Below are 14,392 nucleotides of genomic sequence, written 5' to 3' on the forward strand. Positions count from 1 at the left end.
TGCGAGACTCAAGCTAAGGGCTCAGGAAAGCCTAGTTTAAGAACCCCTTCCCCATCCCCTAGTACCAGTATCTAGTCCTCAGAAGGGTCCCATGCTACCCAGCCCCAGGACATAAGCTGGGGACCCAGGAAGTTCCTGAGCCTCTGCCCACTAAACCCCAGGCAGTTCAAGTGCATGGAGCACTGAGGCTCAGGCAGGCACTTGGTCCCTCCCTGAGGCAGGGAGACAGTCAACACTGTGCACGTGGCCCCAAATGGCACTTAGAGATTTGGCACAAAAAGGACTCCTCTCCCCAGCCCACTGGCTTGTGCCGTACCCCATCCCACTCGTGCGCAAGCTGGGCGTCTCCCTCCATCCCTTGAAATAGGAAACTCTGTCTTCCCAGAAGACAGAGGTCCAACAGAGAGAGGCAACCCGGGTGGGGGGGCTGAGGAGCAGGAGCGCATGGAGCACATGGACATACACAGACCTGGAAACAGAGATGCACAGAGAAGAGTAACATGCACACGGTAACACAGACACACAGGCCCTTCCCAGGGCCCGAGACGCGGGAGGCCAGGTTCAGGATCAAGGTCGTCTTCCACTGTGCCCTGACCCTTTTCTATCTGGCAATAGAAGGGCAGAGATGCTTCACACCCCTTGCTGGAAGCAGTGCTGGGACCGAGAGGTCCGATCCTAGCTAGAGCTGAGCCTCGGATCAAGCCTGGGACCGAGAAGGCTGATCCTAGCTAGAGCTGAGCCTCAGATCAAGCCTGGGACCGAGAAGGCTGATCCTAGCTAGAGCTGAGCCTCAGATCAAGCGTGGGACCGAGAAGGCTGATCCTAGCTAGAGCTGAGCCTCAGATCAAGCGTGGGACCGAGAAGGCTGATCCTAGCTAGAGCTGAGCCTCGGATCAAGCCTGGCACCGTGCCCGACCCAGCTGCCTGCGTTCTTTGGCACCTGTAGGTGACTGCCCAGCTTCTGGCCATCTGACCCTCCACAGCCACACCATGCTGGCTCTGGCTGGGCCTTCTCACAGTGCCAGTGAGGCCAGACACCCCTCTCCCTGGAATGTGCAGGAGCTGGGGCTAAAGCTGAACTGTCCCAGGTCCTTCTGCTCCCCTTTGGGGACGGATCCCAGGACTAGGATTTGGCAAATGGAAACATTCCCCTGAAATGTGGGTACAGCCGGATCCTCAGAACAGCTGCCCTGTGCTAGGAGGGGGACCTGCATAGGACCAGCAGGCCCAAGACTAGTGCTGGGAATGCAGCACGCAAAGGCAGGTATGGAGCAGGCACTCCCTGCGCCTGCTCCCAGGAAACCGAAAGGAAAGAGCCAGCCCTGCGTCAGTCTAGATGGGGAAAAGGTAAGCAAGCAAACTGCCCTTTTAATCTCTCAGGCCTGAGGGTTCCCCTGTCTGTGCTGCTTCCTCTACTGCTCCCAAAAGCTAGAAGAAACAGCCCTACCCCAATTAAAAAGTCAGTTGGATAATCTTCTAGGTGTCCCTGTTCCCAGGCTGAGGGCAGTCTGCACAGAGGTGCAGCTGGCCTGGGTGCTCCATCCCTCTGGCCACGATCAGCAAGGTCTGGAGGCTCAGGGTCCCCGCCCAGCTCCACCCAGCAAGCACAGAGCACACTCAACACCCGCCTTGGTCCCTTCAGTGGAATCTGCAGCAGGGCCCTGCTAACTGCTGGGGCCCCCATTGAGGAAATAGGTGGTCATCTCCCCCTTGCCCTTCACCTTGACCACCCCTCGACACTCCAGTTGGTAGCCCTTGGCAGCTAAAACCTGGTACAGGTCCGTGGTCACCTGGGGGAGGAGGAGGGGAGCCTGCTTAGCCTGGAGCCTTCCTGCTGCATTTGCATAAGCCCAAGGGCTCTCCAGGAAGGCTGCCACACCACCCCAGCCCTGCCCACCCACCACAAAAGACTGCCACCGCCCTGTCCTGCAGAGAGACTTGTGGAGGCCCTCTGGACCCAGCCCCCTCCCAGCCTGGCCTCAGCCCTTCACCTGTATCCGGTCAGGGACCCCTGTGCTGTCCATGCGACTAGAGACATTTACTGTGTTCCCCCAGATGTCATACTGTGGCTTCCGAGCTCCAATAACACCTGCCACGACTGGGCCCATGTTCAGCCCTGAAGTGGAAGAAAGGAAAGAGATGGAGGCTAGGGGATCCTCCAAGGCCAGCCTAGAGGCCTTCTTGCTCCTGGCATCTGAGAGGGCCCAGAGGGAAACGTGGAAAGGCACTGATGTCCTGGTGGTGAAAAACAGAAGACTTGGCACGAGTATGGCAGCACAAGCCATTCACCCCGTGCCGGAAGGTTCAGGCGGGAGGATCGCAAAGTCCAGTTCGCCTGGGCACCTCAGTGAGTTAGCAAGACTATACTCAGAATTAAAAACTGTAACAGTGTAGCTCAATGTGAAGGTTCTGGGTCCAATCCCTAGTACCTCATATTTTAAAAAAGCCAGGCATGGTGGTGTACGCCTGTAATCTCCACCCTCGAGCCTCAAGGCAGGACTGCCATAAATTCAGGGTCAGCCGGGGCTACATATCAGATGAAGACCAAACCAAAAACGTAGCAAGACATCCCCCAAAGACCTGGCCGGCGGGCTGCAGAGCTCCCCAGGCTGACACAACCTACTGCAGCAGAGGGAAGAGAGCCCGCGGCCCCACCCCAGCTGGCGCACTGAGCACCACCCCACAGCCCGGAGAAGACCTGCGGGAACCAGGCCTCACCGATCTTCATCTGGAAGTTGTTGAAGGAGTGCTCATTGATGTGCTTCATCTGCTCCATGAGCCGCATGGCGTAGTCCGCAAGGGCCGCAACGTGGGAGCGGCCCACCTGATCGTAGGTGCTGGCGTTCAGCCCCGAGGCTGCCATGTAGGTGCTACCAATCGTCTTGATCTTCTCCAGCTGCCGGAACTGCTCCTCGCTGATAATCTGGGCAGTGCAGGGGTCTGGCTGAGGCCCAAGTGGCCAAATCCAGCCGTGCCCGGCGAGCCTGCCTCCTCCCTGCCAGGCCCTCGCTCGCTTCCTCCCTCCCCTGCTGTAGCACCTCCCCTCTTCTTCCCAGGTGAGCCCACTTCCAGCTGCTGTGAGTGCAGGAGAGAGGGGCTGGCCAGGACCCGAAGGCCAACTGTGACACCCACTCAGATCAGCAGAGAGGATTCTGAGCATCAGCTGAGTCCTCACTTGCTGGGAGTGGAGCACGGTGAGGAGCTCATTCCTGGCCAGGACGCCCAGGACAGCTGCTCACATTCGGCCTCCGTTTGCTCTATCAGGGAACGACCTTGCCCAGGAGTCTCCTGTGCTGCTGCCCCTCCCAGACGTCCACCTGGTCCCTGTCCTGTCTCCCACAGATTCTTGTGTCCTCTTTCTCCCTAGTAAGGATGACCCTGCCCCACCACAATGACTCCTTGCTCCCTCCGACACCTTGGGCTCTTGTCCCTGCTTCCACTGTCCCTACCTAATCCGTACCCATGACATCACTAGATCCCATTAAATCTCCTCTTCTCCAAGCACTGCCAGCCCCTCCCTCTGCGGCCTTACACCCAGTGTTCCCTCTACTACCTCATACCCACCCACCCCACCCCCCGCCAGCACCAGCCAACTGGCAAGTACCTCATCAAAGTCAGCAATGATCTCGTTGAGCAGCCGCAAGCACTCAACGCCCTCGTTGTTGGCCTCCAGCTCCACATAGAACTCAGAGAAGTTGGCAATGGAGGCGAACATGACGGCCACACACTCACAAGACTGGTAGTAGAGCTCATCATTCCGGCGCTCCCGGGCCAGGAAGTGGGCAGCCACGTCCTTGGGCAGGATGTTGTGCAGCAGCCGCCGGTTGTAGGCCTGGAGCTCCTCCATCTCCTCCTTCTCCCCCGTCGCCTGTGAACACCACAACCATCACCCACTGCCCAGGTACAGGGTGGGCAGGAGACACAGAATGGACATTACGGCAACATGGGGCCAGAGTGGGCTCAGGGTACCCTGGGCCTCGGCTCATAAGAGATGTGTCCCTGGCTTGACTAGGCTCTGCTCCCATGGCCCGTCCTGTCCATTAAAGGCCCCGCAAGTCACCTGCAGTTTCCAGAGGAAATCCAGGCGGGCAGTCGACTCCACCTGCTGGGCGTGCAGATACAGCGCGAGGGCAAACACCAGCAGGATCACAGGCGTCATGTGTTTCAGTGCCACCCGCCCTACAGCTGGGCTGATGATAAACAAAGCTGTGCCTGGTGTTTGAGGGAGGCCCCTACCAGCCTCACCCTTGCTGCTTCTGAGCCCCCACTTACCAGTCTAGCCCACTGAAGGTCCCATTGGAAGAAGTCCTGGTAGGAAGACACCAGAGAGAAAGTCGTCAGTGCTTGCCGAATGGCTGGACAGGCATGGAGAGGAGACTGCACTGGCAAGCCACACCACTGGGCATGCATGAGCCAGGGCCTTGTGTTAGCTCTTTATTTGGCAGAGGCTAAGAGAAACTCTACAGTTGGTGGCTCACTTACTTAGCAGCTGTATGACCAGGGACAATTGACTTTCTGAGCCTGTTTCCTCATCAGTAAAACAGAGATCAGATCTAAATAATGCGTAGATCAGATCTTGCATATGCAAGCTTAGCACATGTCTAGCAGGAGGTAAATCTTCATAAATGTTAGTGGTTATGACCTTTACCACCACCCTGTGATCTAGGTGGGTTTGCCCTTTGACAGATGAGGAAACTGAGGCTCAGAAAACTCACCTAAGATTACACAACTGTCGAGTAGCAGAGCAGGGGTTTGAACCCAGCAGACTCCAGAGGCTCTTTCTACCACAACCTGCTATGGCAACATACCACAAAGGATGGGGCTTTGGGAAGGAAAAGCCAGTGTGGTATCCCAGCCACAGCCCTCTAGCAGGAGCCAGAAGTTCAAGGGCTCTGCCACCAAGCAGCTGTATGACGTATAGCTGGCTAAAGCAGCGGGCTAGACACAATGTGAGGAGCTTTTTCACTGTTTAGCCCAAAGACACAGGGACTTCCCAGGACTGGTGTTTCCTTGGGTAAGTACTCGGGGTGACATGCCAGGAATTCCCCAGTCCGCTCCCTTCCACAGGGGTCCGTTCAGCATTCACTGGGTATCAGGCCTGGGCACTAGCAAGGCTCTCCATGATCTAGCCAGGCTGGAGGCTCCCAGGGCATTGAAAGGGCTGAAAGTAAACTTACAAGCCATGGACACCAAGCAGCAGGTCATAATTGTCAAAGATGGTGGCTGGGGGACCCAGCAAAAGCAGCACCAGATAGATGAGCCCCAAGATGAAGATCATGGCCAGCTTGCCAATACTGCTGATGTGCAGAAAGACAGAAGTGGCCAGGAGACTCAGCAACATGTTCCCAGTGAAGTACTGCGGAGAAGAGAGGCAGCATTGGAAGACGGCAGAGGCCACAGCACCCAGGGCAGGAAAAGCCGTGCACCCTGCCTGACCTGTATTCCCCACTTCAACTCTCACATCCCAATACCACCTGCCTCCAGCCTATACCACACCAGGGCCCCTGGTGCCCTTGGAGTTCAGGACTCTGAGGAGTCCTGCATCCCCCATGCCCATCACCAGGCCTGGCATAGAGGGGCTCAGAACTATGCCAGGACGTTTCCCTCGGCTGGAACGCTGCTCGGACACCTCGGGGAAGCTGCAGGTGGGTGCGGCGCCCTCACACAGGGGAGCATCAGGGCCCAGAGAGTAATTGAGCTGCTGCAGGTGGCATGCGGTGATGTCAGCAGGAGTTAAATTCAGCATCCGGGCTGCACAGGTCCGTATAGGTGTGTGGTTACAGGTGAACTGCAAAAGCCAGTGTGTATCGGGGTAACCAAGGGAGGAAAGAGTCGCAAGGGTTATGCCCAGGGGCCTTCTACCAGAGGGCCAAGTTCTCAGGGATGACAAGTGGGGAGCGAAGTGAGGGGGAACCAAGTTAGCCCCCCTCCAACAGCAGGCACCTTGAGAGCAGGAAACATGTTTTACTCTCCCTGCATTCCCAGTGTCACAGCAGGGCCTGGCACAGCCAAGACAGAACTCCCACTGGATCCTTACCATATTGGCAACGGCAGAGATGAATACAAGCAGGACTGAAAAGATGCCAACTGCGGTGCTGTGTGCCCGAGAGCGAACGATGCTTCGGGACAGACGCTGCAGGGCCTTGGGGAATAGCTGGAATAGCAACAGACCAAAAGGTGGAAGGCATGTGAGCCAGGAAAGAAGGCCATTCAAGGAGGGCCGCGCCAGAGGCACCGCTCCTGCTCCCTGCCCACCCCGAGCCCAGGGACACCCCTCTGCCTACAGAGCCACAGGAGTACACAGCACAGATCAGCACGGTGAGCAGCAACAGCAGGAAGACACTGGCGTAGATCACAAACATCAGGGTGGAGCTGGGGAGGGACAGGACCGGAAGAATGCTAGTTATCTCTGAGCATCCCTGCCCCAGTCCCTGGCCAGGGCTGCAGGCTTGAGGGGCCGGGGTCTCCTCAGTGTTTAGGAAAAGGGGCAGGGCACTCACTGGGGGAAGACAAGGAGCTGGATGAGGCAGATGAAGCAGAACACCAGCAGGGCACAGGCAACGTAGGCCCCAAAGCGGGGATCCACCTTGCGTGAGTACTGGGGGAGCAGAGGCTGGGCTGGGCCAGGCCCCGCTGGAACAGCGAGGACAGGCACTACTAGGGGCCTCGGGGAGCAGCTGGTGGCCAACTGACATGGACCCCCTCTGCCCCACCGTCCCCACTCCTCAGACCCACCCCTCCTCCATCTTCCCCACCCGGACCTGCCCTGCCCTCAGCCTTGTCCTTCTGTCTCCATCCCCCAAACCTTCTTCTCAAGATCCTCGCTCTTAAAGGTGAGCAGAAACCGGCGCACGTGGTCCTTCCGCAGCTGGTCGATGCTGCGCGCATCAATCGCACGGCCCAGGAACTCATCCACCTCATCCTCAGGGTTCAGAGTGTCCTGAGCACCCCGGCTGAGGATGGAACACATTTCAGCGGGCGCTGGAGCCCCACCATGTCTTGAGCGGTGGCGGAGGGCGTTATACATGGTTTTTCCTCCCACACGACACACTCCAAGGCCGAGAGTGTGGCTGGTGAAGCCCTCGGCCCCCGTAGTCCCATCAGAGGCACAGGCGCCTCTCCCCCCTCAGCCCCTCCTCAGGAACCTGACTCACTTGTCTTTGCTGGAATCATCAATGCCCTAAAAAGAGACAAGAGTGTGCAAGTAAAGTGCAGGTCTCAACCACCTTCCCCTCTGCAGTTCATTCTCTTTCCCTAATGCCTGACAGGTGTCTCCCCCGACCCCTCACCACATACACTTCAGGGGACCCTGGATGAGATCCTCCTGACCCTGATATTAGAAAGCATACATGGATGTGGAAGCTGCAGGAGGGATATGGGATGGAGAGAGACAGAGACAAGCAATCAAGGCCCAGGTCCCAGTGCCAATCCTCACCATCTGGCGAAAGGCCTTGGAATCCTTGGGCCGGGAAAAGGCTCGGTCAGGTACCCAGCGTGGCATCAGCCCCTCTATGGAATTGGCCCGGGTCCGCTGCAGCCTGGCCAGCATGGCCTTCTCTTCTTTCTGTGTGGGCCATGGGGGTCCAGGTTCATAAGAGGGTCTTGAGAAGGCCTCTGACAGTGCCCCTCTCTGCCCTTTACCAGGCCTGCATCCCGCCCCCCAACCCTTAGCCAGGCCCTGGCCCTGGCCCTGGCCCTGACCCGTTTCTGGCTGGCTCCCAGGATGAGGAAGGTCTCGATGCGCTGCTCCTTGAGGTAGGCATTCCGCTCACCGCCACGGCCCGGCTCGACCTCGTAGTCCCCATTCAGGTACTGCAGCGTGGCCCGGGTGATATGGATGCGGCTGTGCAGGGCAGCAGGTGAGGTCCCAGCTCATCCGCCGCTGGTTCCCAAAGCCCACCCCAGGACTCCTCCACTCACCCGGCCCGGCCTCCCGCCTCCATGTGGTTGGCCAGAGTCACATCATTGGACCACACATCAAACTGCCATTTCCTCAGGCCAAGGACGCCACAGTGCACGCGCCCACTGTGAATGCCCACGCGCATGTTCACGTTCACGCCTGTTACTTCACGCACCAGCCTGAAAAAAAGTGCAGCTATGGATCAGCTCCGGTACAGTCATCCCCTCCTCTAGCCCAGAGCCCAGGTAGTCAGTAGGCATGGACAGAGCCGACGCAGCAGCCAGGAGCACAGTCCAAGCTGCAAGTGCTACGGGGCTGCAGGGGCTCAGCACAAAGGCCTGGGAAGTGCAGTCAGCAAGGTCCTGCAGCATCTGGCGGGCCTGAGCTAGGAGAGGGGGACTCACTACTCTCACCTCTGCTCTGCCGAGCTGACATCTCTTCAGCCCCAAATCCCGACTTCCCTGGCTCCCCGCCCCCTCCCAGCTGGCTAAAGTCCAAAGCAGAACATGGAGTCTCTTCACAGACTGGAGAAAGAGCCAAGATAGGAAAATTCCTGCGAACCCGCAGAGTAGGAGCAGCCTGGGGCACCCACGAATCCAGGAAGCCTGGGGACGGGGCACTGCTTACGATATGGCCTCGATCATATCCACCCCCATCTCCACACAGCAGTGGGCATGGTCTGCCCGGGCCTCCGGCAGCCCTGACACACAGTAGTAACAGTCCCCTAAGATCTTGATCCTCAGGCAATGATTTTCCTAAGGGGAAGAGGTGGAGGAAAGGGTCACCTTCACTTTCTCACCCAGTCAGCCTCACTGAGACGCCCCCACGCCCCTAGCTGCCAACGGCAAGGCTGCGCTCTCACCACACGCGGTACACTGTCCCCAAGCCCAGCACCCTCACCGCAGCCAGCTTGTCAAACCGGGCAAAGAGTTCATTCAATGTCATGACCAGCTCCTGCGCAGTGCACTGGGAGGCCAGGCTGGTGAAGCCCTCAATGTCCGCAAACAGGATACTGTGGGGGACAGTGCGGGGGGTGGGCTGTGCAGCCACGGAGCCTGACTCCCGAGCCCTGAGCCCACCCCCCACGTCCTCCCAGCCCCACCCTACCTGACATTGTCGTGCTTCTGGATGTAGATCTTGTGGAACATCATGTCTTCCTTCTTGGTGTTGATGTCTTCTTTCATCTCCATGGCAACGTGCTGGGGCAGCACTGACAGCAGCAGCCGTTCCTAGACCAGCGGTTCCGGCAGGACACTGCTATCATCTCCTTACAGATTCTGCCACACTCCCAGAGCACCCCAGACCTTTCTGGGGCCTGAGCTCCCCCTTGGGACAGCAGCAGACACTTATCCCAGCGCCCTGCTCAGTCCCGACTCAACCCTCTGATGTACTCCTGTCTACTTCCTCAGGCAGGGCACAGCCCTAGTGTCACAGGGGCATCTACACAGCCACACAAGGTCCCACAGACTCGGGTACAACAGCAGATCCTATCTGCAAGGGGGAGGGGACAGAAAAAGGGAACAGCCTGGTCAGGGGAAGCAGCCCACCTGCTGCCGGTTTTCATGCTGCAGGTGCAGCCGAGCCTGGATGTAACCGCGGGTCTCTTGAAAGGCCTGGCGCTGAGATACTTCGGCTGGGTAATGTGTGCAGATGCCAATGACGTTGGTGCAGAGGAACAGTACCACGTTAGCACCGAGCTGCAAGAGGGCAGCAGAGGCAGGTGGGAGACCACTTCCCAACATGCACGGGGCATGCAACTTGCAAGGCGCTGTCTAGACACACTCCATGGGAGGAAGCCTGGGTCTGGGCCCTGTGTGTCTCCACCCTCCAACCTTTCTTTCCCATCCCAGCCCCCGCTGGCTGGGATCACTCCATGACTAGAAAGGTGGTATTTCACAGTCCTGGAGAGCAGGCGCACCAACTAGGGCAGGTACACCCAGCCCCAGCACCCTCTGATCTCCTGCCTCAGAAACACCTAAACAAAAGGCTCCCTCCCCAGGTGGTTCTCCTTACAGGACAGCACCCAGGAGACCTGAGCTCTTTGTCCTCCTGTGGGTGACCCAGGACAAATCAGCTCATCTCTCTGTTGGGCCTGTTTGCTCATCTGTAACTCAAACAGGAAATAAAATATCAAAAGAGGAAATAAAATTTCCTGCCCTGAAAACCGAATAACAATAATGACCATTACTGGGGCCGGGGAGGTGGCTCAGTAGAATAAGCGCTTGCCTGGCAAGTGCAAGGGCCTGAGTTCAATCCCCAGTTCTGCCAAAATAGTAATAACAACAACAACAACAATGACCGTTACTATTATTCCCACCATAGCTAGTTTGTTGGCTCCCTGCAATGTACCAGGATTCGATGGACACTTTCTATACGTTATATACACTTTCTAATGTAATTTTTAAAACACTATGAATCAGGTAACAGCATCTCATTTTGAAGGTGAGGGACTAGCTTGGGGGAGTGCACACCTGTAATCCCAGCACTCGAGACTTATGCTGGAGACCTTCAGGCCACCCTGGGCTACACAGTGAGTTCAAGGTCAGCTTGAACAACATAGTGAGACCCTGTCTCAAAAGAAAGCAGCTCAGTAAACGGCCTAAGATTGCACAGCTGGTGTGGCCAGCATAGGATTTGAGTCCAGGATACTCAGACTGCGAAGTCTGTGTTCTAATCCCATTTTCGAGTACAGGTCTCTAAGCATCCTCTTAACACCCCCAACTCTAGCACTTTAGGGTCAGCCTCAGAGCTCAGGTGGGAACCATCCATTCTACTAACGGAGCCCCCACCATGGGGAGGAGGAGCGGCCCTGGCGCGGCCCAGCCCTGCGGAGTGGGGCCCACACTGGCTCCTCCGCACCCTCAGCAGCTCCCAAGGGAGCTGGCCTCAGTGGCCCTGGAAAGGCAGCGTTAACCTGACTCCACCCGGCTGGGGCAGAGCAGGCGCACAGCTTCCCTGAACAGAAGTGCCCTGCAGATTTAGACAAGGCCCTGATCGCTGGGACCTCAGTTTCCTCTGTGGAAAATTGAGGGGTTGCTGTGGCTAAGCCCTCGGCACTTCTAGCTCTGATCAGAGGGCAGCCTCCGAGCTTCTCTTCCCAGACCAGCACACCACGGATCAAACCACCAAGCTGAGCTGCTCCCAGCGGCAGGGGTGAAGAGGGGGCACACGCTCTCCCTCTGGGGATGCTAAGAATAGTTCCCAGTGGGGCAGAGGAAAGGGGGAGTGAAGCAGGCAACTTCCCTTCCTGGCCCCAGGAGCCCTAGAGGAAAATGTGAGTCACAGTAGAGGAAAGGGGAAGGGGCTGAGAGGCTGAAAGACTGCACATCCCAGCCGCCTGCAGGAGGTGCCAGGCCACCTGAGGTGACTAGGCTGCCAGGGTCACGGTGGAACCGCTCGCTGGGTGTGCTCCTGCTCACTGGGTGTGCTCCTACTGCAAGCACGAGCAGGGATGGAGACGGGCTCAACGCAGCCCCATCCAGAAACTCCTGAGCCCAAAGGGGCAGAGAGCTGTTCCCAGCTCCCAGGAGGCTGTGTGAGCAGCCCTGCTCCCTCAGATGGGCACAGGGGGAGCACGATGCTCTGCACCACCCCAAGAACGTGTTGGCATCGGCCAGCAGGGATGAGGCTATCGCCAGGCACCCCAGGAGGCGGCAGGCTAGGAGCCCTGGCCTCGCTGAGGTTGGGCCTCCCCACTCAGGGGCCAGTCTAGCTCTGGGAACCATGCCAGCTGGGAGCAGGGAAGAAACCTGCCACCACAAGGAGCCAGAGGCAACATCCCTGAGCTCCCTCACCCCCAGCAGTGTGACAATAAGCTGGGAGGGAAGCCGGGGGACCAGCAAGGGTAGACGGACCCAGCCCCTTAAGAGGTCCCTTTGGGCACGTGCTCCACAAACAAACGGGCTATGAAGTTACTTTTGAAAAGGTACGGTCTGTTCTGGAGAACAGGCTGGGCATGCAAGGGCCTCATGCCAAGGCACCCAGCTCTCACCCCACAGCTCCAGGCAACTTCCTCCCCATGGGTGGGCCAGGGTGGGCTACAGGGCACAGCCCTTGGCAAGGCAGAGGCTTCCTCTTCAGGCAGCCAGGCGGAGCACAGCACAGAGCTGGTGCTGAGGAGGAAGCTGTGTCTACCGCAGCCTTACTTTATGCCCTAGGCACGGGTGACCTGTGAAGACAGGCCCCACAAGCGGGTCCCCAGAAGGCCCCTGCAGCATTCCCCACAGCTCCCCTCCCAGGGAACAGCCTGTTCCCACCCAGTGGGTCCTACTCCATTTGGGAAGGGGTGTGCCAAGGGCAACCCTCAGCAGGAGACGGTATTTGTATTTCGTTTTACAGACCCGGGACATTTGGGTCAGGAGAGGCGAGGTCAATAGGCTAAGATCACACAGAGCAGAGGGCAGCCCACAGAGCAGCCAGCAGCAGAGTCCTTATTCTCACTCTACAGGGAATAACAGAGCTCCCCCAAACCCACACTTGACCCCAAGGATCCTCCAGTGCCAGCAGAGCAGCTCAGGGCAGGCTGCCAGGCTGGGGGCACCATGTGCAAGGGCGGGACAACATCAGCGGCCAGCACCCCTCTCTTCTAGAGCCCAACCACATTCATGCTACCCCTAGCCCAAGAGAGAACTGAGCCCATCTCCCACCTGCCCTGTCCCCTCAGAATGGTGCTGGTCAGGAGAAGGTGACTCTTCCCTTGCCAACTACACCCAAAACCTGCTCATCCCCCAAACCACCACCTAGAGCTGGCCTCAGGGACAACACCAGGGCCTTACCTCATGGGTCAACCTGGCACAGGGAAGCCTGCCTTCTCAGCTGCCCTCAGCCCTCTCCGCCCACCCTGAGTGGTCCTGGGTCACCCTCCCCCAGCGTCCTACACCCAGACCCAACATGGGGGCAACCTTGGAAACCTGACCTTCCAAGCACAGCCTGCACCTGGGTGCACCCACAGCTCCGCCCCGACTCGCCAAGCCCCTTCCTCTCCTGCGCCAACGCCCTCTGCACCCACCTGCTTCCAGAGGAAAGTGTCGCCTCGGCTGAGTTGCCAGGCCAGGACCAAATGTAGGGTGGAGAGGCCCAGGCCGCTAAGCACGGCGGCCCGCATGCGGATGGGCAGGAGCGTGTAGGTGATGTACACGAAGAACACGGGGCACCAGAGGCCCACTGAGGGGCTGCGCGGGTGGGCTGCCAGGGCGCCCCCGACCTGCACAGCTGCCAGGATGCCCAGCACCACGTAGCTCACCACCCACATGGAGTCCTGGCGAAAGCTGTGTCGGTTGCACACCACCATGAGGGCCACAAACAGGGTGGCGGCACAGGCCAGCAGGGCCACATAGGCAGGCTGCGGACTGGCCGGCGCCGTGTGGAAGGCCAGCAGCACCAGCACAAGCAGCAGGAGCGCTGCCATCAGGAGCGTCAGGCTGCTCTGGTTCATCTGGAAGAAGTAGCGCTGATACAGGCGCTCCAGCTTGGCCGAGCGGAACTGCTTTGACTGGAACACCCGTGCCAGGCGGCGCCGGCACGACCAGCCACTCCTGCGTGCGACGTCGGGTGCCGCTGCGAGAGGCACCTCAGTGTCCTCGAAGCCCAGGGCCACGGCCCGCAGCCCCAGCTCCCTGCCCTTGCCTGGCCCGGCCCTCCGGATGAAGGCTTCATCCTGCCAGGGGCACCGGGCAGGAGCTGCAGGGCTGGGGCTGGCTGGCTCTGGACCCTGCAGGCAGCTCATGTAGCGCGGCGCGCAGAGGCCACTGGCCCGGGGCCCCCGACGTGGGCGCTTCTGTCCATTGCGCTCTCCCCAGGCTGTTTTTCGTTCATCCACTTTGGGGACCAGGAGGCCACTAAACCATGACATGCTGCAGGGAGAAAAGGTAAGAGACAGTATCAACACCACCACTGGGGCTACTGCCACCAGCAGTGACTCTATCTGGGCACTTCCACAGCTGGGCCAAGGGCTTCATCCAGTATCCTTATAAAACATCTCGGCCTCCCCATTCCACAGGCGAAGAACCCAAAGAGAAAGAGAGAGAGAGAGAGAGAGAGAGAGAGAGAGAGAGAGAGAGAGAGAGAAGCCTACTCAAGATCCAGGAACGGGGCCCGGCATGATGGCTCAGTGGTCTAAAGTGCCTGCTTAGGCAAGTTTAGGCAAGCTCAGGGATGGGAGTTTGATCCCTGGTACCAGGGCGGGCTAAGCCGGCCACAAAAGAAAGAAAGAAAGAAAGAAAGAAAGAAAGAAAGAAAGAAAGAAAGAAAGAAAGAAAGAAAGAGATCCAGCAACAGCATAGGTGAGAGAACCAAGATCCTAGGCCAGATTTACCTGCGGCCAATGCCAGCACATGAAACAAGCCCTTCTTCCCTAATGGCACCGATTTCTCAGTGGTGACAAACTTAAGTCCCTATGTCAAGAAATGAAGCAGCCCTGCTGGGGGAGCAGAGAGGAAGAGTCCACACCCGCACTGGATGGGAACGGGAACAGCACCAGCACCAGCACCAGCA

General features: G+C 58.4%; 1 protein-coding gene across 1 annotated transcript; it reads right to left on the reverse strand.

Annotated features, from left to right (window-relative positions):
• Window positions 1–857: 857 nt before the first annotated feature.
• Adcy6 (adenylate cyclase 6) lies at window positions 858–13,752 on the reverse strand. The gene is made up of 21 exons (XM_004638610.3): window positions 12,909–13,752; window positions 9,448–9,597; window positions 9,008–9,129; window positions 8,801–8,912; window positions 8,528–8,655; window positions 7,921–8,079; window positions 7,702–7,843; window positions 7,436–7,564; window positions 7,155–7,180; window positions 6,806–6,953; window positions 6,501–6,598; window positions 6,285–6,372; window positions 6,038–6,154; window positions 5,630–5,788; window positions 5,178–5,356; window positions 4,273–4,308; window positions 4,061–4,190; window positions 3,605–3,868; window positions 2,719–2,923; window positions 1,992–2,116; window positions 858–1,790 (listed from the first exon to the last, which is right to left on the reverse strand). Exons 1-21 carry the CDS (start codon window positions 13,749–13,751, stop codon window positions 1,665–1,667), a joined length of 3,486 nt encoding a protein of 1,161 aa, XP_004638667.1. The 5' UTR covers window position 13,752; the 3' UTR covers window positions 858–1,664.
• Window positions 13,753–14,392: the final 640 nt, after the last annotated feature.

The sequence above is a fragment of the Octodon degus genome, unplaced genomic scaffold (assembly GCF_000260255.1).
Source record: "Octodon degus isolate 3935 unplaced genomic scaffold, OctDeg1.0 scaffold00100, whole genome shotgun sequence".
NCBI lineage: Eukaryota > Metazoa > Chordata > Mammalia > Rodentia > Octodontidae > Octodon > Octodon degus.